Source organism: Saccopteryx leptura, chromosome 2 (assembly GCF_036850995.1).
Source record: "Saccopteryx leptura isolate mSacLep1 chromosome 2, mSacLep1_pri_phased_curated, whole genome shotgun sequence".
NCBI classification, from domain to species: domain Eukaryota; kingdom Metazoa; phylum Chordata; class Mammalia; order Chiroptera; family Emballonuridae; genus Saccopteryx; species Saccopteryx leptura.
In genome coordinates this window covers 33895370-33919678 of record NC_089504.1, presented here as the reverse complement: position 1 = coordinate 33919678, position 24309 = coordinate 33895370, and the positions used below count along the sequence as shown (strand labels likewise).

Genomic DNA, 24309 nt, shown 5'->3' with positions numbered 1-24309 from the left:
GGCGTGTGGGCTGTGAGGGGCCCAGGGAGCTGGAAAAGTCCAGTGATGCTGGGCGTGTGTGCTGTGAGGGCTCAGGGAGCTGGAAAAGTCCAGTGATGCTGGGCGTGTGTGCTGTGAGGGGCCCAGGGAGCTGGAAAAGTCCAGTGATGCTGGGCGTGTGTGCTGTGAGGGCCCAGGGAGCTGGAAAAGCACACAGAAGGCCCTCCTGGCTGCTGGCAGAGAGGGCAACTTGGGGGGAGGGCACCTGAGCTGAGCCCACAGGCCAATGCAAGCTGGCCCAGGGAGGACGGGGAAAGGACACTGCAGATGGAGCATCAGGCTGTGGGAGGGCCTGGAGAGAAGCAGGACGCATGTGCAGAACTGCGAGGAGACTGGCGTGCGCACAGCTGGGATCTCAGGAGGAAGGGGCGGGTGGAGGGCACTGGGAGGCACCGGCCTGCTCCCGGGAGCCCAGCAGACACTCCCTCCCCCACCCTACCTCAGCCATCCCACTCTCCAGCCACACCTCCCACTGCTGGCATTTTTAACTGTAACTGAATTCTAAATTTTGAACATGTGATTTGGGGTCAGTATGAAATCCAAACGATGAGGACTGGTGGACTGTCAAAGAAAAGCATTCACACAGTCCACACTAACTTTAATTAAGAAAAGGCAGTGAACTTCGTGCCAGATGGTGCTTTGCAGGGAAGGGCATCCCACAGCTAAACCTGCCTCCGAGCCGGGCATCTCTGCAAGGATGGCTGCAAACGCCCCCTCAGCAGGGCTCCGTGGCCAGCTTCCATCTGCCAAGGGGCAGGCGGGCACACTGCTGCCCTCTACAGGACATGAGGAGGCGGGACAGCAGAGCTCCAAGGCAGAGGGATGGGCATCCTGGGTCCCCACCCTGGCTGCTCTGAGCTTTTCTGAGTCTGTGAACACGTGCTGCCCCCTCTGGACCTCAGCAATGTCATCCAGAAAGTGAGGAATTGTACTGGAAGATGACTAAGGACATGCACAGCTGCAAATGCACTACAGATGGACATTTTCACTCCTTCCGGTGAGTCTAAACTGTTGCACACTTTCTGGAAGACAATGACATTCATACCCTTTGACCCAGGAATTCCATTTGTAGACAGTTACCCTGAGGAGCTAATCAGGCTAGTGGGGGAAACTGAGGCATAAGGATATTCATCAGAGCTGTTAAAACAACAAAAAAACTAGAAACCAGGCCCTGGCCGGTTGGCTTAGTGGTAGAGCGTCGGCCTAGTGTGCAGGAGTCCCGGGTTTGATTCTTGGCCAGGGCACAGGCCAGGGCACACAGGAGAAGCGCCCATCTGCTTCTCCACCCCTCCCCCTCTCCTTCCTCTGTCTCTCTTCCCCTCCCGCAGCCAAGGCTCCACTGGAGCAAAGATGGCCCAGGCGCTGAGGATGGCTCTGTGGCCTCTGCCTCAGGCGCTAAAATGGCTCTGGATGCAACAGAGCGACGCCCCAGAGGGGCAGAGCATCGCCCCCTGGTGGGCATGCCGGGTGGATCCTGGTTGGGCGCATGCGGGAGTCTGTCTGACTGCCTCCCCGTTTCCAACTTCGGAAAAATGAAAAAAAAAAACAAACTAGAAAAACCCCACAGTCCGAAGGTCAGACTCAGGCACATGCCCATGACGGAATGTTGTGTCACACAGACACTAGATGCTATGTAGACAGACAGTGTTCAGTGACATAAAATAGATGGTCATAAAAAACTGTTGATACATCAGACTCAGCACAACCTGGGAAAGTTAACAGTGTGTCCTCTGCACGGTTGTCGCAGAGGTGACATGAGTGAATGTATGGAGATGAGTGAATGTATGGAAAGTGCGGTGAGCAGCGGCGGGTACTGAGTAAGTGCTGTGTTAAGTATCTGCTATCATCATACACATACAGCACTGCATCACATTCACAGAGGCTACAAATGACTGGGAAATGCTCAAACAATATGAACCACAAAATGTCAATCATGATTATACACGTGACCAAGGGAGATTTCATTTTTCTTCTTTATATTTTACTGCCTCTTCCAAAATTCTAGTAACAACCTTTCTGTCATCACATTGAAAGTTATTATTGCTATTTAATATTACCGAATGTCAGGTAGTAGAAGTGCCCACTGTCAGTGTGCAGAGACACCAGTTTACACTTATTGCGTGGTGGGCGGGAGCAGGCAGATCGAGGTCAGAGCCTGTCCCTGCTGGGCAGGTCTGGAGGCAGCTCACGCCCTCTCGGGAAGCGCCTCCAATCCCGTCTCCTCTCCAACAGTGCCCCCTCCTGGCCGGCCTCCGGATCAGGGCCTCAGAGCTATATGGACAAGAGCCCCACTGCAACCAGGAGGCGCTCATTTCAGAGCAGAGGAACAGGAAACCCAGAGAGGCGACGTAACGTGTCCAAGGCCACACAGGAGGTAACAGTTCACTGCGGCCAGGGGCTGTGCTAAGATCTTCTGGTGGATGCTCTCACTTAAAAACCTCAGCCACGAGAGACAGCATCCTTAAGTCAGAGACTGCGAGCCGGCCCCGGCATCCATCTTCTACATCCTCCTTAGCAGACACCCCTGAGACTTAGCTGGGCACACAAGCACCTGGAACAAAAGACCTCACTTTCCAACCTCCTGTGCAGTGTGAGGTGGTCATGTGACTAAATTCTGGCCAATCAGATGTAAACAGAAGTGATGTGTGAGTTTCCAGGAAAATTCCTGAAAGACCCCTGGCATGTACCCATGTCTGCCTCTTCCTTCCTGCCGGCTGGAATAAGATAGTACTGCGCAGAGCTCTGGAAGCCGCCTTGGATTAAGAAGTGACCTTGGTAACAGAAGCCACGCCGAGAAGATCCACAGATAGAAGGAACCTATATCCCACACCGTGGAACAGTGTACCAGTCCTGAACTGCACCTCCTCGAGAGCAATAAGCTGTTATCTTATTTTGACCACTGTTATTTGGAGACTTTCTAGTACTTACAGCTGAACCTAATCCTGAAATATTCCTAGAAGTAGGAATGGAGGCCTCTCTCAGACTGGAAAATCTCCTGGGAGTCCTCTCTGCCCAGCCCTCCATAACCCAATGTCCACTCTGACCCCAGCAGTGTCCTGTCCTCAGGACTGCCCCCGAGAACACGCTCAGGGCTGACATCTGGCCACTAAGCACCAGCACAGCCTTACCCACAGCTTCAGGCTGGCACCTGTCCCGGCTCCTCGGTGCCAGACCTGTACCCATTGTTACACATCCTGAAAGCAAGCCCATCTGTGACCACCACAAAAAACGCCCACATCCCCCTTGTAAATCAATCTCTAATGATTGGTAGAGACCTGAAATGCCTTTAGAAAAGCCCCACACTCACCATGGTTGTCAACAACACATCTTCCTTTTCTCCTCGCGTGCTCCCGGGACCTGAGAGACAAATGGAAGTTTCCTGAAATGACCCCCCACATATCAACGAGTTCGTGGCATGAGGATGAGTGACCACATTGGCCTTCATCCCGGTAAACCAACTCTCCTGGGAGATTAAATATTTAATAATAATTGGTATTCAATATCTGAATAGAAGGAAAGCATTAGAAATGAATCTCAGAGCGTGTTCTCAGCTTTCTCATAAACCACTGCCGTGCTGGGCCAGACGGCGGTGTACCCAACTCAATAGTCCGTCTCAGACAGTGGTGCCACGGGAGCTAGTCTGGGTGGGGGGGTCTGGTTAGAGGGATGTGATCTAACCAAGTTCCCCATCAGGATGAGCGTCTCCTTCAGCACCTAGCAAAGTCGTTCAATCTGTTGAATACCTCCAGTATGGGGGAGCTCACTACCCTTCCTCCTCCCCAGGTAACTGGTTCTATTTCAAAACACTTTCAGTGGCCCTGGCCGGTTGGCTCAGTGGTAGAGCGTCGGCCCGGCGTGCAGAAGTCCCGGGTTCGATTCCCGGCCAGGGCACACAGGAGAAGCGCCCATCTGCTTCTCCACCCCTCCCCCTCTCCTTCCTCTCTGTCTCTCTCTTCCCCTCCCGCAGCGAGGCTCCATTGGAGCAAAGATGGCCCGGGCGCTGGGGATGGCTCCTTGGCCTCTGCCCCAAGCGCTAGAGTGGCTCTGGTCACAACAGAGTGACGCCCCGGAGGGGCAGAGCGTCGCCCCCTGGTGGGCGTGCCGGGTGGATCCCGGTTGGGCGCATGCGGGAGTCTGTCTGACTGTCTCTCCCCGTTTCTAGCTTCAGAAAAATACAAAAAAAAAACAAACAAACCACTTTCAGTGTAGAGATCCATCGCATCAGATAGGTCTCAGGTCCCTCGGCAGGGTGTGTGGGACAGGAACCCAGGACTCTTGCCACTAGCTCCCCACTCAAGCACGTTGGCACATGTGTCCCTGCCTAAGTCTCTTCTTTGCCAGACCAGTCACTCTGCTCCACTGTCCCATTCCAGCATCACCTCACCTTTGACATCAGCCTAGGCGGTAGGACACAGGGCAGAGGATTTGGGTCTGACCATTCTAGAAAATTCTTCCACACCTGAAGCTTCTTCTTACCATTGTCTTTCCCTGTGGGGGCTGCATCAGGGAGCGCGGAGCGGCCCGTCTTGTCCTGGGGTGCCGCCCGCATCGTGGAGTCCAGTGCGGGCTCCGGCTCGTCACAGAAAGGCAGCGGCTGGTTGCTGGAGAGCCCGCGGGGCAGAGTCTGCATCAGTTTGAGCTTCCGAAACCGGTTGGACATTCGGCTCCACCAGGACTGCCAAGGGATTGCAGAGCAGAGGTCAGGAACCCAGAACACCCAGCCCAGGCACAGTGACCGCACTTCACACCTGCTCCCCACCCCCCCAGCCTATAGCAGGACTACCAACTGACCACAGACCGCGTCCTTTCCCAGTAAACCCTGCTTCTCTAAATCCTCCCCGACCCTGACCTCAGGAGCGACTTCCAAGAGGCTGGAGGTGGCAGTGAACCCTCACTGCCATCTAATCAGTCACCTCACTGCACAGACGGAGAACCAGAGGCCCAGACAGGGGTGCTCCTTGCTCAGAGTCTGACGGCGAGTAAAGAACAGAGAGCAGGACACAGAAGCAACACCACGCACCTCAACATCTATCACTGCGTAACCTCTCCCCACCCCCACCATCCCCAATTACAACGGGAGAGGTGTCAGGGTGTCCATACCAAGGCCTGGCCATCTGCTACTGAAGCTGATGCCTCCCCACCTAGAAAGAAGACAGGTGCCACCTCTCAGGGTGTCCTCATAACCCTGTGACAGCTCAGAGGTTAGCGGCACAGCCCAAAGGAAGGCTGTGAGGACTGGACTCGTGGAGACGGCAGTGAGGACAGGGCAAAGAGACCTATGCAAGCAGCACCGTGAGGAAGGATCCACGGCCCTGCGTGAGCCGCCAGCACGAAAGGAATGCTGAGTCTGCGGATCTGAGCAAGTGCTAGAACTTCAGACAGGATGGGGGGAAACAAGTTTGATTGCAAACAAGTAGAGCAGATGGGGAGGATGAGAAATTCAAAGAAAAAGACGAGGCTTGCAGTTAGAAATAAACAACTGGAGCACAGTGTCAGATTCCAGGAAACAGCTGATGGGGCCCGTGGACCACAGTGAGATCCCCAAACGGCGCAGTCAGCAAACGTTCTCCACACTAAACAGAGGCCGCGGGCAGATGGCCTGGGTGGGAGCAGTGTACGCAGTTTGACCAGCTCAGTACTACATCCTGTAGAAATTTCAAAAATTCTCTACACTTATAAATTGAGTTTCCTCATTAAAGTCTGGATTTCTAGTTTCTTCCGGAAAAAAAAGGGGGGGATCTGGCAACGTGGACCCACGTTCTTGCAAAGCAGCCACTGATGCCACTAAGTGGTTAGGATCACCCCAGCCCCCAGCCCCACTGTCATCCCCATCGCACTCTCCACCCCTGCCAGCCCCCCCCCCCCCAGCCTATCCCAGCCTGGGGCTAACAGGAAGTAGCAGGCATTCCCCACCCCACGGACCTGGCTCTCTGAAGCCCTTTAAAACAGGAAGAGGCAAACCTTCAGCCCGCCTTTGTCATCGGGCAGTACCGGGACACTCCAGGGCTGTCGGACCTTCGAGCAGGGCGGGGGTGGCGGGTGGCTGGGCCGGCCTTTGTCTTTATTCACCTGCATGCAGACAGATGCCAGCAGTCGAACAAGTTCCGTGTCTACGGGCACAAAAGGTAGTGTTTTACCTGCAAATAAGTCTGGCGGGCTATGGAGACTGGGCCCATGACAACCCGTCAGCCGCAGAACTCGGCGCCGTAGCTCCAGAGTTTGTGTTATTCCAGGATCGAGGTGCCAAGATGACAAAAAGGCCAGCAGCCCAGAGCCCACTTAACCAGAAAGGAAAAACAGAAGCTCCCTTCCCAGAGGAAGGCGAGGTGTCCTGTGTTTAAAACACAGGCTCTGCAGCCAGATGGCAGAGGTCCAAATCCTGCCTCTGGCCCTCTCTGGCTGTGTAAGCACAGGTAAATTAAGAAACCTCTCTGTGCCTGTGTCAAAGGGGTGACTGCAGTGCTCCCCCACATAAAAAAGTCAGAAGGATTTGAGGAAATTCTTGACATACAATAAGTATATACGCAAGAAATGTTAAGTATTATTAGTTATTATCAACTCAATATTTTCTTTAAAAAATTAACGAACAAGAAGAAACTACTACAAACTACTAATAGTACTTCTCTCGACTGTTTCTTTTTTTCTCTCTCTCCAAGTACTCAATAATAAACATGCGTTTCTTTGAAAATTTCAGGCAAAAACTTCATTTAAAAATCCCACCGCGGAAAAATAAAATTCGCTAGGGAAAGACTGCTTTATCCGGAAAGGGAGGGGGAAGTGGGTGGGAGTGAGAGAGGTGACGTAGAAGCCTGCACCACGCGGCCTCGGGATGCAGAGACTGGTTCCGAGTGACCGGTTCCGGTTCCGGTGAGCGAGATGAGTGGACTTGGGCAGAGGGCCCCGCCTTTCCAGGGGTCACTTCGCCGGTCTCAGTCACTTGCCCTCCACAAGGTGGTGTCCTCCCTCCCACTCCAGGAGGACGAAATGGGACCGAGCACGTGTATGATGCGTGGGGAAGAATGGGGATGGTGGTGGCAGTGCTGGTGATGAGGAAGGATGTTCCGCTTGCCGCCCCTGTAGCCAAGAGCAGCAGCAGGAGCAAGCCCACTTGGGACTGTCCTCTCCCCACGGCCAGCAGCTTGGGGTCTGGCCCAGGACTCAAAGCCTGTGGGTCAGGGGAGCCTCTCTGCCTCCCGCTCTCTGGGCAGAAACTCAGGTGGATTATAAACTGAGACACCCTGCCCTTGGAGCTGGCTAACTGGAAGGCCCAGGTCACAAAGGAAGGCCTGTCACACTTGGGGAGGGGCCACGGGGAACAGCGGTGCCAGCTGTAAACCAGGAAAGGTGGGGCTGGTGAGGGTGACCTCCAGCACAGTGCCCTTGACCAGACAGCCTCCACCTACACAGAGTCACTGAGCAGCCCTTGCTCCGTCCGATTCTGCTTGTCAGAGGGCCTTTCTGCTTCCTCCTGCGTCACTCAGGATTTCTGGCTGCGAGGCACACATACCATTCTAGGACTTGTGTGGACTGCTAAGGTAGACACACCCCTCACTGGCCTTCCCTCCTTGAGACTCTCAGAGGCTGGTGCGGGGAGAGGCCTCAGGGACCAGCTGGTTCCAGCCAGCCCTTGCTGGGAAGGGAGTAACCTGCCTAAAGCCATGTGGTGAGCTCTTGGGGCTTGACAGTGGCTTCCCCCTTGAATGAGCAAGGGCTTAAAACACAGGGGGGTTTTGGCTCCTTTGTTGAAGATGATTTGTCCATATATATGTGGTTTTATTTCTGAGCTCTCAATTCTGCTCCATTGGTCTGAGTGTCTATTTTTCTGCCAATACCATGCTATTTTGATTATCGTGGCTCTATAGTATAATTTGAAGTCAGGTATTGTAATAACTCTGACTTCATTCCTTTTTCTCAGGATTGCTTTGACTATTTGGAGTTTTTTATAGTTCCATACAAACCTGGTGCCTCTTCAATAAATGGTGCTTGGAAAATTGGAAAACCACATGCAAAAAAATGAAACGACTATACTTTGTCCCTCTGCACAAAAATTAATTCAAAATGAATCAAATACCTAAATATAGTAAAAGATTTTAAACAATAAATTACATAGAAGGAAACATAGGTACTAAACTCATGACCTTGGCTGTAGAGAAAAATTTACAAATTTGACCCCAAAGGCAAGGGAAGTGAAGGCAAAAATAAATAAATAGGACTATATCAAACTAAAAAGCTTCTACACAGCAAAAGAAACTGACAACAAAACAAATAGCCAACTAAATGGGAGATGATATTTCAAACAATAGCTTCAATAAGGGGTTAATATCCAAACTATATAAAGAACTCACAAAGCTCAGCAAAAAACAAGCAATCCAATCAAAAACAGACACTTCTTCCAAGAAGAAATACAAATGGCCAACAGATATATGAAAAAATGCTCATCTTCACTAGCTATTCGAGAAATGCTCAAATCACTGGCTACGAGATACCACCTCACACCTGTTAGATTGGCTGTTATCAACAAGACAGGTAATAACAAGTGTTGGAGAGGCTGTGGAGAAAAAGGAACCCTCATTCACTGTTGGTGGGAATGTAAAGTAGTACAACCATTATGGAAGAAAGTATGGTGGTTCCTCAAAAAACTGAAAATAGAACTACCATATGACCCAGCAATCCCTCTACTGGGTATATACCCCCAAAACTCGAAAACATTGGTACATAAAGACACATACACCCCCATGTTCATTGCAGCATTGTTCACAGTGTCCAAGACATGGAAACAACCAAAGTGCTCCTCGATAGAGGATTGGATAAAGAAGGTGTGGGACATACACACTATGGAATACTACTCAGACATAAGAAATTATGACAGTGACATTTACAACAACATGGATGGACCTTGAGAACATTATACTGAGTAAAATAAGTAAATCAGAAAAAGCTAAAAACTGTATGATTTCACACATAGGTGGGATACAAAACTGAGACTCATGGACATAGATAAGAAAGAATGCAGTGGTTACGGGGGGGAAGGTTGGGGGTTTGGAGAGGGAGTAAAGAGGGACAAATATAAGGTGATAGAAAATGATCTGACTTTGGGTGATGGGTATACAACATAATCGACTGTTCAAATAATGTGGAGATGTTCATCTGAAATCTATGTACCCTAGTAGATCAATGTCACCCTGTTAAATTTAATTTTCTAAATTAAAAAAAAAAAAAAACTTCACAGGGGCTTATCTGGACTGCCAGCCGAGAAAGGCGAGGCACGTTTACAGCCCTTCTCCTGAAACAACCCACCAGGATCGCTCAGCAGCATCACCAGGTCAAAGGCCGTGTACCCATTTTTGGCTCGAAGAGTGACATCAGCTCCTTGGTTTAGCAGATATTTGACAATTTCCTTATTCCTGGGGAGGACAGAAAAAGCCAGAGTTAGTCCCACTGAAAACAAATGCATGGCTCTGGCTCCTGAGCAACAACACACGGTCCTCACTACGGCGCCCCGACTTTGACAGATGGGCACGGAGACTGCACGCCGGCCCACGGGCCTCCCTCCCAGCCCCTTGGGCAGGTCAGACACGAACATGATGTAAATCAGAGCCTAAGTGATCCTTCAGTGAACAAAATGACCCGCAGCGGCTCCGCCCCAAAACCACCTGGCCACCGAGAGGACACGTAGGCCCTACTCCCCCCACGGAGACCAGGCCCCTGCGCGGTGGAAGCCTCCCACAGGCCCCCGCGTGTGAGGTGGAAGTCTGAGGCTCAGCAAATAAGACAACACATGGAGGAGATGCAGGGGAATGCTATGATCACCTGAACCAGGGCCAGGAAGGGGCCCCTGGTCTACAATCAGACCACTAGCATCTGCATGACTGTGTGCAGACCCCTGCCTCTGTTAGCTTCCCTTAGGGACAGGCCTCCCGGGGGCGCCACAGGATGGAGGAAAAGAAATTCCAAAGAACGGGTCCATGCTGACACTCATTCATTCAGGTTAGAACCAGGGTCACCATCGGATGTCTCTGAGAAGCCAATGGTGTGAACCACCCACGTCCATTTGCAGTAGGGACAATGTAAGGAGGCCACTCTACATAGATGCGAAAGCCCCAACTGAACCAATCACCCTGCTCAACGGAAATCAACCAACAGAAACTTCTCTTTCTTCATAAAATGTTTCTGCCGCCTGGTTTTTCAGAGCCACTGGTGAAGTTCTGGGACAAAGTCACAGAAAATCTGGACATAGAAGGGCAGGGACACAGGAAAAAGACGAGCCTGCACTTCTTTAGTCTTCTTTGCACACCTCAATGTCTTCACGGCCCTGGGGTTTATCTGTGGGTCTCGGGACCAGGAAGCCTCATCAGGAAGCCTAGCTCAGCCTGAGCACCCTATCGGCCTTGCTGCTGAGGGAGCGGGGCTGGCACCGACCCGTGGTAAGTGGCCTGCATGAGGGCTGTCCAGCCATGCACGCTGTCCTGCTTGTCCACTTCGGCATGCCTCTCCACCAGGAGCTGCACCAGAGGCAGCTGCCCCGTGACGGCTGCCAGCATCAGGGGCGTGGCCCCGTCCCCGTTGACCAGGTTCACGTGGTTGGGGTCTTCGTCAGCAATCTCTTTGACCAGCTGGAAGTTTCCTACAAACAGAAGCAGGGGTCTTAATGATCCACGGGCCTGACACCACAGGCTTATGTATCCAGTGGGTTCATTTAACAAATATTTGCTGAGTCTGCCTCTGCACTGGGTTCCTGGGCGCCACAGGGGCTCCAAAGGTGAGTCGGGAGATAATCCCACTCTCAAATCCCTCGGTCTATGAAAGCCAAAGGCAACACACAAAAGACTCTACTAAATGAGAGAAGTGCCGGTGTTTTAAGAGGACAGAGGAAGGAGAGAGGGAGGGCAAGGCCCATGCAGAAGGAGAATTCATGTCTGGCTAGGGATTAAGGATCAGAGGGAGCTTTCTAAAGATGGGGGTCTGAATCAGAAGAGGAAATTTTAGGCTAAACAGTCCTTCATTATAAAGAGACTGAAGTGGGTGGTGAGCAGCCAGGCGTTTCGGAGGTAGGGAAAAGCCAGGACCTAACCACAGCATGTGTCTGGAGAGGGGAGGAGCCTGGGAGGGCAGGCTGGAATCTGCTCGTAAAGCCCCATAGTAACGACCAGCCTCTGAACCTTCCTGTGTGAAACTGCAGAAGTCGGGGAACAACAAAATGCCTATTTGTTTCTCAAATACTCTGGGTGGCCTTGAAGAGGACTACAAACGTGAGGCTGCGAGAGGTGGCACTGAATATTTAAGTATATAAAGTGCTTACCCATTTTCAACGCATGGAAAATATCAGGTCGCCTTTTCTCCTCATCTAGGTAAACAAAGATTTTGAAAGTTAAGCACCAAAAGGTTTAATATAATGAAAATTCACAAGGGTGTAATGACACAGCCTAGCTTTTAAACTGATGTACTTTTCAAAAGCAATCTAGTCGGAGATCTAAGTAATGGACGAATCGAGCAGCCCTCTGGAAGGGTTATTATCAAAGATTGTCTGAAAATGCTTCAGAGACAGATCTTGAGAGATTGTTCGGCCAAAATGGCATGAATGAGCAGCAGACTATTTCCTGATCCCGCACCCATAAAGTTTTTAGGCATTCCAAATTTTGGGATGGCTGTCTCAGATCTGACAGAAAAACAGAGTCTTGGGAAAAAATCTCAATTCCTATGAAAATTTTAAAAAGAAACAATGATTCTTTTGTCCTAAACCAAAATGGACAACGGTGAGATCATTCCAGAGCAGAGGCCCCGAGACGCTAAGCAGCTAAGCCCAGGGGAAGGTCACGGACATGACCACCAGAAGAGACAATGTTAACTTTTGCTTACTTCCCAAATAAGAGGCAATCTCCATATGATTGTGAAGGTCATCCCTGCCCCCAGACCTGCAGACACAGCCCCCCGCGGGCGACTGTCCGCCTGACGTGTTCATGCTGGTCCCCGAAGCCCGGCTGCTTGGCTGATGCAGGGCCCCTCCCTGATCCCGCTGCCGACCCCCAAAGCTGGGCCTCGCTGTACCCACCCAATGCCAGCCCCTCCCTCATCTGCTTATCTGTCACCTTCCTCTAAGCGTGACTAGTGGGGACCCTGCTCCTGTCAGAGAGCAGACACTGTCATGACCAGTCCCATCGTTGGTGGTAAGAGGCGGGACTTCCTGCTGCCTCTGCCTAGCTTCCGGTATGGAGCAGCTGCAGGAGGAAATCTGCATCTCTGGGCCACATCTCTGGTCCAGATCAGCCCCCAGGGCAGCGGGGAGGAAATGGCAACACCACACAGGGAGAGCTGAGTCTAGAGTCAGAATGCCAGAATAAGTATATGTTTCTAGAGTAATGTCTCTCCTCATTGCTAAAGTGGGGATAACATGTTAATGTGGGGGCTACGTGGTAGTTACAGGGATCAATAAAACAGATGGAAAATGCTTCAAAAATGCTTAGGTCCTATTCAAAGAGTAATTTTTGTCATCTTTACTAGTCACCAGCACCCATTCCAGAAGGGTAACTACTTAAGTCTGGGATTATTAAAGGAAGTACAGACACAGAACCAAGTGTCTGATTCTGTCTATAAAATACTATTATGAAATCAATCCGCATCTTTTTTTATTTTTTTACAGGGACAGAGAGAGTCAGAGAGAGGGATAGATAGGGACAGACAGACAGGAACGGAGAGAGATGAGAAGCATCAATCATTAGTTTTTTGTTGCACATTGTGACACCTTAGTTGTCCATTGATTGCTTTCTCATATGTGTCTTGACCGTGGGCCTTCAGCAGACCAAGTAACCACTCGAGCCAGCGACCTTGAGTCTAAGCTGGTGAGCTTTTTGCTCAAGCCAGATGAGCCTGCGCTCAAGCTGGCGACCTCGGGGTCTTGAACCTGGGTCCTCTGTATCCCAGTCCGACGCTCTATCCACTGCGCCACCACCTGGTCAGGCTGCATCTTAATTTTAATAAATATGTCATGTTCCTTTAAGTGTTTCAGAATATAATTTGCTGTGGGCTGGAGCCCTCTCATGCCAAGACCCTTTGACAGAAAAAAGCATGTCACCTAGGCTTAGTGTGGGTTGCTAAGCAACCATCTGGTACAAATGACCCACTGGCAGTCTAGCCCGACCCCAGGAGGCTGGGGCAGCTGTGCCCCTGATGTCAAGTGACTCTGAGCTGGTCTCTTCCTCGATCTGGGCTCCAGTTTTTGCACTGATATCAGAGCAGTCTGGGGGCCCTTCCCAAGCCCAAGAAGCAACCACAGTGGGGGTGGAGAGGGTGCCACAATGACAGTTCCAACTTTCTGCGTAGCCTGTTACAGCTAATTAGAGGGAGAGACCTAGGTGGAGTGAATTTCCTGGCATCTCACAAAAAAAAGAGGTAGTGGCTTGGCCCTGGCCAGTTGGCTCAGTAGTAGAGTGTCAGCCTGGCGTGCAGGAGTCCCGGGTTCGATTCCCGGCCAGGGCACACAGGAGAAGCACACATCTGCTTCGACACCCCTCCCTCTCTCCTTTCTCTCTGTCTCTCTCTTTCCCTCCCGCAGCCAGGGCTCCACTGGAGCAGAGATGGCCCGGGCGCTGAGGATGGCTCTGTGGCCTCTGCCTCAGGCGCTAGAATGGCTCTGGATGCAACAGAGTGATGCCCCAGAGGGGCAGAGCATCGCCCCCTGGTGGGCATGCCGGGTGGATCCTGGTCGGGTGCATGAGGGAGTCTGTCTGACTGCCTCCCCGTTTCCAGCTTCGGAAAAATGCAAAAAAAAAAAAAAAGAGGTAGTAACTATTATTATTTACTTAATAGCCTGTCATTATTAATAACACAGCTTGGTCCTCGCTGCTGTCCTACCTGAACACTTTCCTGGGAGCCCACATGGCACACTCCCTCAGCTCCTGAGAGGCAGCTTAGATCTGACCTCTTCAAGGAAGCTGCTTGACCTCCAGCCTGCCTCAGCCCCTCTGCCACTCCAAACCCTCCACGCAGCCCCCCAGGGCACTTCCCACCTACTGTGCTAAGTAACTCATTTTATTTAAGAGTCTATTTCCTGTTTACTGCCAAGGTTCTCCAGGGCAGGGGCTGGATCGGATTTGCTCACTGACATATCCCTCGCACTGAGGGCAGTGCACGAGGCGTTGCAGGCACTCGATCCACATCTGTGGAATAACTAAATGAACGAATGGTCAATAAAGACCTCTTCTTATAATAGCTTCCATTTACTGAGTGCTAGCTATGTGCCAGACGCCGGATACACATTATACTGGCACAATCTTACTATTGCTCACCGGACCTTACAAGGTTAAGTGCATTTATTATGACTGTTTTGTGAAAGAGGACCCTGAAGTCTTGATGGGACAATAAACACACCCAAGGCCACCCAGCCACAAGGTGAAGAACGAGTCTCAAACCCAGGTCTGCTCGACGGGGAAGTCTGTCCGCATAGCCATGACCCATTCGTGTCAAACAGAAGAGTAAAAGTAGCCCTGGCCGGTTGGCTCAGCGGTGGAGCGTCGGCCTAGCGTGCGGAGGACCCGGGTTCGATTCCCGGCCAGGGCACATAGGAGAGGCGCCCATCTGCTTCTCCACCCCTCCGCCGCACTTTCCTCTCTATCTCTCTCTTCCCCTCCCGCAGCTAAGGCTCCATTGGAGCAAAGATGGCCCGGGCGCTGGGGATGGCTCTGTGGCCTCTGCCTCAGGCGCTAGAGTGGCTCTGGTCGCAACATGGCGACGCCCAGGATGGGCAGAGCATCGCCCCCTGGTGGGCAGAGCGTCGCCCCATGGTGGGCGTGCCGGGTGGATCCCAGTTGGGCGCATTCGGGAGTCTGTCTGACTGTCTCTCCCTGTTTCCAGCTTCAGAAAAATGAAAAAAAAAAAAAAAAAAAAAAAAGAAGAGTAACAGTAACAGGGATAAGGGCAGCGGCCAAAACCGCTCAAGAACTCCCTCTGGGCCAGGTGACCTCACCTCATCCTCACAGCAGTCCTGTGAAGCAGTTTCTTGTTCCTCATTTACGGACAACAAAACAGAAGCTTGGTGAATTCAGGCAACCTGTCCAAGATCCCTTGGCTGGCCTTTCCTTCAGATTTTCACCTTCAGTCCTAGAGCTTACACACACAGACCATCATTACAGCCTGGGCTGCCTGTCACCGGAATCAGACCCACCACAGAAAAGAGGGTCCTGAGGCTGCGTGTGACATTGCATCTTATGGTCCTACTGCACATAACGAACTAGAAGTTTTGAAATGCAATGTGCTTTGTGGCAGATTTGCTAGGGATGGCTCAAACAGCCCTATAAATGCCAGAAAGGTGGCAAAAAAAAAAAAAAGATAGAAACAGGACACATTCCTGGGTGTTGAAAAACCTCAAAAGTGGGCTGAATTTTATGTGAATTAGTCTTTGGGGATTGATTACAGATGAGGCCAAACACACTGTTCTAGAGCAGGATTGACAAACTATAGTCCATGGGCCAAATCTGACCTGCTGCCTGTCCTTGTAATTACCGTTTCATTGGAGCATAGCCACACCCACCCTTACATATCACTACGGCTGCTTCCATGCTAGCAGAATTGAGTGGTTACAACAGAGACCATTTGGCCCACAAGGTCTAAAATGTTTATTATCTGGTCCTTTAGAGAAAATGTTTGCTGGTCCTGTTTTAAAGGACCCCAGAACCACCTACAGCAGTCACCTAGTTGCTATGTAGATTTTGGGCTCTTCCCAGCGGTAACAAATCTCTCTCTCTCGGTGATGGGCCAGGAATGGTGCATGTAACAGGCACTCCCAACTGAATTTTACACACAGTACATCTAAACCCCACTGCTCTGCAGGCTGGACTCTGATTTCTGCATTCCCTTTGGTTAGGCAATCCTTGGCTTGCGCCATTTAAACACAATTCGGGGTCCTCTGTGAAGCCGTGGTAGGGGGTAGGGGTGAGGAGAAGCAGTCTGACCTGTCTTGGGCCTGACGGTGGTCAGCGGGTCCAGGAAATCTGCAAGGTCCCTGTGCTTGCGGTCAAGGGCGACCTCGAAAGCAGTCTTCTCCAGCACGCTGAGGTGGTCAGGGTTGGCCCCTTTCTCCATCAGCTGCTGGGCCACGCCAAGCCTTCCGATGAGCGCTGCCAGCATCAGCGGACTCCAGCCCACAGTCTGGGCCGCGTGGTTGGGGTCTGCACCCCACTCCAGCAGCAGACGCACCATGGCCTCGTGCCCGTGCTGGACGGCAGCCATCAGGGCCGTGACGTCCAGCAGCTCATCCGTGCTGTCCCCTGACCCCGGCTGCTCGCCTGGGGGGTTATGATGGTCCACGAAGGCGCCAGCCTCCAGGAGCAGTTTCACCACACCCAGGTGGCCCCCCCGAGAGGCCACCGTGAGCACGCTGGCCCCCAGCCGGTTCTGGGCATTGACATCAGCCCCGTGGTCCAAAAGGAGGTGTGCCACGCTCACGTGCCCAGATCTGCCAGGAAGAAGGAGGAGAGATGACACTAAGCATGGAGCACTGTAAAGAAACACCTCCTTAGTGCTCATCTGTCACTCAGTCATCAGAGCTGCTCATAATAAAAGGCCTTCTCCTGCCAGGCGCTTCCGGTGCTGCCCCCGTATCTGCAACACCACGAAGGCGAGCAAGGGCCCTGCCGAGTGTCAGTCCGGCTCTGCCGCCCACCAGCCGCATGACCTGGAGAAAGAACTCTAACTTCTCCGTGCCTTCATGTCCTCATCTGTGAAAAGGGATGCAACTGTACCGAATTCAAAGGGGTGTTGAGGATTGAGTGAATATACCTAAATATATACTAAATTTGTAATTATTAAAGCACCTAGAACAGGGCTTGGCCAAAGGAAGCACCACAGAAATGTTACCTATTATCACTGGCAGCATCTCACATTAGGCAACATGCCACGGTCACCCAGCTGGTAAGGAGCGACGTCAGGGTCCGAACCCAGGCCTGTCTGAATCCTGGGCCCTCCGTCTTTCCCCTACACCACGCTGCCTCCCACATCTTGGAAAGGTCATTTTATTCTGTTTTGCAGGCTGGTAATGTCTCCCTGCCTATGTTGATCTCCTCATGGGCAGGGCCCACATCTGACTCATATCTACCCTTTTCCTCCCCAAATGAACACACAGAGAGAAGGTCCTTCTAGACCAGAGGCACTGGACCCCATGCCAAGAGGTGTGGCAAGGTTCTTGGTCAGCACAAACAGGCTCCAACGTCTCTCCAGAGGCCTGCTGCCACCTGCTGGTAGGAATGTCCACTGCCAGAGGATGTGATTTGGGCCTTGGGCCAGGGCCAGACCCACCGTGGTGAAGCTGGAGCTGAGGCCCTGCTGGGATACTGGAGAGAAGGAACAAGCACCCACCAACTCTCTAGCACCAGGAAGAGGAAAATAGATGCCTCTTTCTAGCAAAATCTCTTCCTTCTTTTGCCGCCAGAGGGCAGAAAAGTCTGTTTTACAGAGATTGTGCTGGGCACATTGTTTCTGGGCTCAGAGCCGTGTGTGTGTCAGAGCTGGGAGAAGCCGGGACTAACAGGGAGAGAATGACAGAGGGAGAGAATGACAGAAAGAGAGGGGCCGGCTTTGCCATACAGCCGTGATGTCTAGGCAACGTCTGTATCCGCAAGACAGCTCTCCGAATCTCTTCTTGAGCACTCTTCCTTCTGGAAGCAGTTTGGTAGCTCAACTAAACCCAGGGCCTCCCTCCTCCCTGTAGAGTCAGAGCCAAGGCTGAACTCTGCTTTGAACTTGCAAATACCTCCTGGGACGTGAACCTTAACAGCACCAGGCCACCTCAGCCTACAGAGCACTGCCCAGGGGACAGCTTGGCGAACTGGCTCCTCCAGCTACCGGGGGACTGGGCCTGGCCACCTTTTCTCCCAGCGCAGAGAGAGGGCAAGTCAGGCAGGAATAAACTCAAAGGCAGAAAGCTGCGATCCCAACCTTTCTCCCTGCTTCCAGTGTTCTTCCTTCCTGTCCATCCTCCATGATACACCCAAAGCCTAAAATATCCCCAAGTCCTAAATCTGATAGCCGCCTCCCACTGCCCAAAGGCCAGCCGACTTTGTCAACCTCATCTCGGCCCAACTCCCACAGGGTACCCTCTGGCCGTGCCCATCTGTATTCTAGGCTCTCCAAAGACAGGCCTGGGTGGCTGACTCAGGGGAACTCAGTCAGTTTTGTCAAATAAATGAGCGAATGACCGAATGATTGGCATAACCACATAGAGGACGGGCCAGAGACAGGCAAGGGAAATAACTAAAGAACTGGTATATCCTCCATTGGAGTAGAGAGTTTAAAAGATTACACTGTTTAGTTATCAAGAATGAGATAAAAGTTCATATAATTCCTAACAGCAGATTACAAGGTACTGTCACATTTTCTAACTCATTTGATCTTTATAAACCCTGAGATAAACTGCCCATTTCCCAGATGAGGAAATCAAGATTAGAATAGAAAGCAATAATCCATAAATTTAAAAGTGATACAGTCAAAACTTGACCTTAGACCTTAAAATTGCGAAACTTGCTCTTCTGGTATAATAAATTATCACAGAGGAAGAAGAAGGCTGAATTTCAGCAGCAATGCTGACATTTGGAATGCTTTCTGAACTCATAGTGTAGCCCAAGAGGTCATTAGGCTGAGAATATAAAAGTATTCAACAAAGGCTGAGATAATTTTGTGGATGCTAAATTTCTAATAGGCAATTACCGAAGATAGGGAAGCTGGGGCTTTCTCAACAGCTGCTACAATTACCAATTAATTTCTGCAATTAACACCTGTGTTTAAAGACCTGGCACATGCTCCCACTGCTTAAAGCACTGGGTGGAGAGTCCAGCTCTGCCACACTGGCAGGAGAAATATGAAGGGCAGGAAAAGGAGAGGGAAGAGGCCAACCTGCCCCTTTAGCACCAGGCAAATTTGGTGAGTAGCTTCCTGTGGCCAACAGCAAGAAAACAATCAGGTATAGGATTCATGGCTGAGAGTGAAGGCTACAGCACTTGCCTGGGTATGATCAGACTCTGCCACTTACTAGCTGTGTTGTCTTGGGCAAGTTACTCAACTTCTATGAGCCTCAACTCCTCATGTGTAAACTGGGGATGATGACAGCATCTGTCTGGTTCCTGCAGTTTTGTGTGGATTGAATGAATTAATTCAATTCATTTAAAGCACGTAGCACAGTTCTCGACAAAATGTAAGTGCTTAATAAAAGTTATTCTAAGAATAGGAAGAAAAAAACATGAATGTCACCATTTATTTTAATGTTTATTTTATTGATTTTAGAGAAGGGAAGGGAAAGAGACAGGAACATCTGTTCCTATATGTGCTCTGATCAGGGATCGGACCGGTAGCCTCCGCACTTTGGGATGATGCTCTAACCAACCGAGCTATCCAGTCAGGTCTGAATGGCACTGTTTCTGATATCAAAGCATCCCTGAGAGACCAAACCGCAGTCCAAGCACAGCGCCTCTGATTGCCTGGCCTGATCCAGTGATGAGCTTTGGAACATAAAGAGTGAGGACGATAAACAGATTCTCTCTTCCACCGGAAGTGGTGGCTGCGGGGAACACTGTCTCAAGGCTCTCCGAGATGTATCTAGATTCAGGGAGGAAGACCACAGACCGGAACATGCTGGTATACAGCTATGTATTTGCCCATCCTGATCTGAGGGACAGGGAGACCATATATCCTTCAGAAGGTCTCCCATATTCATTGTGTCCGTAAAGTCATGGTGCACTTTTGACCAGTCACAGGAAAGCAACAAAAGACGATAGAAATGTGAAATCTGCACCAAATAAAAGGAAAACCCTCCCAGTTTCTGTAGGATGATGTGGCAGCATGTGCACATGCGCAGATGATGACGTAACACCGTGTATACAGTAGAGCAGCCCACGGCCATGCCAGTCGGGATGTGGACAGTACAGAGGAAAGTTCAGTGTGTTCTGTGGCTCGCTAAATTCGAATCCGTGACCAAAGTGCAACGTGAATATCGGCGCGTTTATAATGAAGAGCCACCACATAGGAATAACATTACTCGGTGGGATAAGCAGTTGAAGGAAACCGGCAGTTTGGTGGAGAAACCCCGTGGTAGGCCATCAGTCAGTGACGAGTCTATAGAGCAGGGGTCCCCAAACTTTTTACACAGAGGGCCAGTTCACTGTCCCTCAGACTGTTGGAAGGCCGGACTATAAAAAAAAACAATGAACAAATCCCTATGCACACTGCATATAACTTAAAGTAAAAAAACAAAACGGGAACAAATACAATATTTAAAATAAAGAACAAGTAAATTTAAATCAATAGACTGACCAGTATTTCAATGGGAACTATGCCCCTCTCACTGACCACCAATGAAAGAGGTGCCCCTTCTGGAAGTACGGCGGGGGCCAGATAAATGGCCTCAGGGGGCCATATGCGGCCCGCGGGCCATAGTTTGGGGACCCCTGCTATACAGGCTATACGGCAGGGGTCCCCAAACTTTTTACACACGGGGCCAGTTCACTGTCCCTCAGACCGTTGGAGGGCCGGACTATAAAAAAAAAACTATGAACAAATCCCTATGCACACTGCACATATCTTATTTTAAAGTAAAAAAACAAAACGGGAACAAATACAATATTTAAAATAGAGAACAAGTAAATTTAAATCAACAAACTGACCAGTATTTCAATGGGAACTATGCTCCTCTCACTGACCACCAATGAAAGAGGTGCCCCTTCTGGAAGTACGGCGGGGGCCGGATAAATGGCCTCAGGGGGCCGCACGTGGCCCACGGGCCGTAGTTTGGGGACCCCTGCTATACGGGATAGCTACCTAAAGAGCCCTAAAAAATCTGTGCGTGAGCCCACATTGAACTGCACTGACTAGGTATGAAACTGGGAGAGTTTTCCTTTTATTTGGTGCAGATTTCACATTTCTATCGTCTTTTGTTGCTTTCCTGTGACCGGTCAAAAGTGCACCATGACTTTACAGACACACTGTATTATTCCTCAATGTACGGAGTAGGCAGCAGAAAGCGAGAGCACAACTCAACCTAGACAGAGGTGATACCTGAGTACAGGTCAGTATTGTCAACTGAGGAGCAACACATTTTAAAGAACCCAGCCCTGTCTAGGTCAAGCCAAACCCTTTCGTAGGATTGTCATATTTTACCATATTCTAATAGGTGTAAATAAGAGAGTATGTCACAGCTATCACTCTCAAAGCAGCACCAGTTAGATAAAATGAAGGAATAAAGAAGAATGTAATTAATCCAGAGCCTTTTGATTTGCAATTGATAAAATCAGGACACTTGGACCGCAAATTCCAGCAAACAGTGCCACACTGTAAAGAAGAAGAAAAGTTCTCTAAAAATGGTAAATTGTTAATTAACAAAGTTTAGGTTAATTCGGCTGAGTCTCCTGCTTTACCAAGATTAACAGAAATTAATTAGATGAAATAAGCCAGATGACTCTGACCATCGTGCAGAACTTGGTTAATAGCAAAAACTGGCGATCAGAGGCCTCTGAGACACCCTGCAGCACACCAGGGGCTGCGGTCACAAACCTCTCTCAGCAAGGTATCCAGGGGCTCACTAAGGGCCCCCTCTGTGCTGGGCGGGAGTTCTGAGATGAGGCATACATCAGTGGATCCCAAACCTACCGTGTGACAGAATCCCTGGGGAACCACTTCTCACACAGAGTCTTCTGAATCACAATCCCCAGAAAGGGAACTCAGGAATCTGACTTGGAAAAGCATCCCAGTGATTCTAGTGTGTGGCAAGTTTGGGTACCACTGGGGAAGGGGACCAACTATAACATGGGATGGTGAGTACCAACGTAGGGCCCAGTGCTGACAGACCAGATAATGGGGGAAACCATGGCAGGCTTCCCAGTGAAAGCTAAGCAGGGAGGAAGAGGGGGGCATCTCAGAGGTCGGAAGGGGCTTCCTGTATGCGGTTATGGTAAGGGCTCTGTAGTCAGATTTCCTAAATCTGCTGACTAGTTATATGTTCATGAGCAAATTTTATAATCTCAGATTCTCATCTGTCAAGTGGAGATAATATTCTTGGCACATAGTAAATGCTTGATAAATGTTAACAACACCCCCCCAAACACACACACAGACAAGAAATCATCTTGGTCTGTATCTTGGTCTGTGCTTAGGTTTAGTTTAGGAAGTTTAGTTCCGGTCCTAAACCAAGCTTAGTTCAGGAAGCCACGGGAAAAGCAGAAGAGAGAATTTGGGAAGGGGTCTAAAGGGGAGGGTGTCAAATGCCATGCGGAGGTCTCACATGAGGGGAACAAGCACAGGAGAGGCACAACATAACCATTTCAGAAAGATCTGGAAGCTCTAGGATGGCTTAGAGAGGGCACACCTGGAGGGAGAGCAGCGGAAGACCACTACAAAGGTGTGGCCTGGACTAAGGCAGAGGGGAAGGAGAGCGGGTACGGCAGAGACAGATAAGCAGACATGGCCACAGCACAGACAGGTACCAGGGCCCACGATATACCTGGTGCTCTAAAGCCTGGAAGAGTGGATGGCCCTAAGAGAGACAGGGAACCCAGAAGAAAGGTGGATAGTCCCAAAGGCTTTATGGTCACCCCAGACGGCTCTGGGTAAGAGATTAGGTGTCTTAAGATAAAGGGTTCCAACACACAGGTACGAGCATAAAACACTACACTGTCCATGCAGACAGGCATGCATTCCCTAACTGGGATGTGTCTCCAAAGTGTGATTATAGAGTCACTGAAATGCCCAAGGGCTGGGGAATGGGTAAACAAAGCACAGGACTGTCCCACAGATGGAATATCACACTGCAGGTTGAAAACGATGTATTTGAAAATAATGCAGAATAAAAATTTTCCAGCAATACAAATTAATTATAACTGGATAACACTTGGATAAGAACTCAAGAGAAAAAATATATCATCACCATTATTACTAAGAACAATGTGTTTTCAATGCCTTTTAGAAAGACAAATGGCTCATGCATATGGAACGATGCCTTACTTTACTCATAATTTAACAAATGTAAACAAACCACAGTAACACTGAGATAAGATGTTTCATCCATCAGACAGAAAAATCCAAAAGTTTGCTAACATACAGTTGGCTGCAGAAAAACAAGTGCTCACACTGCTGCCGGGAAGGTAAACTGGTGCAACTGCTGAGGCCGCCAGAATAGGCTTCCAAAGACGCTCACAGCCTAAGCCTCAGAACCTGTGTTAGGTTTCACGGCAAAAGGGAAATTAAGGTAACAGGAAGATTTATTCATCACTGAGGCTGCAAATCAGCTCATCTTCAGATGGGGGAGTATCTGCGATTACCTAGCTGGGACCAGTGGAATCACAAGGATTCTTTAAATGTGGAAGAGGGGTGGCAAACGAGTCAGTCAGATGTGAGGACAGAGGACAGAAACTGCTGACTTTGTGGAAACTTGTTACAGCAGCCACAGGAAACTAATACACCTGTAGGGGAAGCAATCTGGCAATATCCACCAAAATTACCAAGGACCTGCACTCCCTCCTCGGGGAATTTCTGCCAGAAACTGAGGGGTGGGTGGCACCTAAGTCGATAGCGGACAAGGGTAAGAGACTATATACCAGAGTTTCTTTACATCAGTTTCAAGTCCTGTTCATCCTGCTTTCCTGAGTACATCTCAAACTCATCGCTCTGCTCCCCCACTGCTGTCTCTGCTTGGTCCAAGCCACCATCATCTCCTTAGCCACTGCAACACCCTTCCAACCAGCCTTTCTGATTCCAGCCCACCCTTCCAATCGGTCCTCACACTGCTGTGTAAGTGATTTGCCAAAACAATCTGATTCTGTCACTCACTCCCAGTACTCCCCAATGCACTGAGGATAGCTAACCTTTCTCAGCCCTGCCACTTGGCATCCATTTTGGTCTCTCCAGGGAGAGCTCAACTCTTATTACTCTTAGCCCCCTCCCAGCCATATCTTTCTAACACTCCTACCAACGCTCCACCTTCACTTATACTTCCAGACCTTTGCATGAGTCTCCGATCACCCATTTCCCACCTCCCACTTCTGTCGTGGTTAATTCTTAGCATCCTCGGGTCTCCATTTGAATATATACATCCTTGTCTGGCCTACCCAATGGCACATGAGCTGCTCCCAGTGGGGACTTTACCTGGGTAGCCGCAGCATCCCCATCACCAAGCTAGAGTCGGCAGGGAGGTTCTTAAAACCCTTCTTGCCAGAAGGAATGAATGAACACCTCTCAGATTGAGTCTGTAGGATTCCACTTGCAGTGTCCAGACTCTGTTTTGAAAGGCCAACGTTTCTA

General features: G+C 50.2%; 1 protein-coding gene across 1 annotated transcript in view; it reads right to left on the bottom strand.

The window, feature by feature from the left end:
* Window positions 1-24309, bottom strand: part of ANKS6 (ankyrin repeat and sterile alpha motif domain containing 6) — a 51179-nt gene that overhangs the window by 26126 nt on the left and 744 nt on the right. The window contains exons 2-8 of the mRNA XM_066367577.1: window positions 15984-16486; window positions 11339-11383; window positions 10459-10663; window positions 9337-9443; window positions 6001-6149; window positions 4516-4714; window positions 3347-3396 (exon numbers count right to left, since the gene is read on the bottom strand). Of these exons, the coding sequence (XP_066223674.1) occupies window positions 3347-3396; window positions 4516-4714; window positions 6001-6149; window positions 9337-9443; window positions 10459-10663; window positions 11339-11383; window positions 15984-16486 (1258 nt within the window). The remainder of the gene's footprint in view (window positions 1-3346; window positions 3397-4515; window positions 4715-6000; window positions 6150-9336; window positions 9444-10458; window positions 10664-11338; window positions 11384-15983; window positions 16487-24309) is intronic.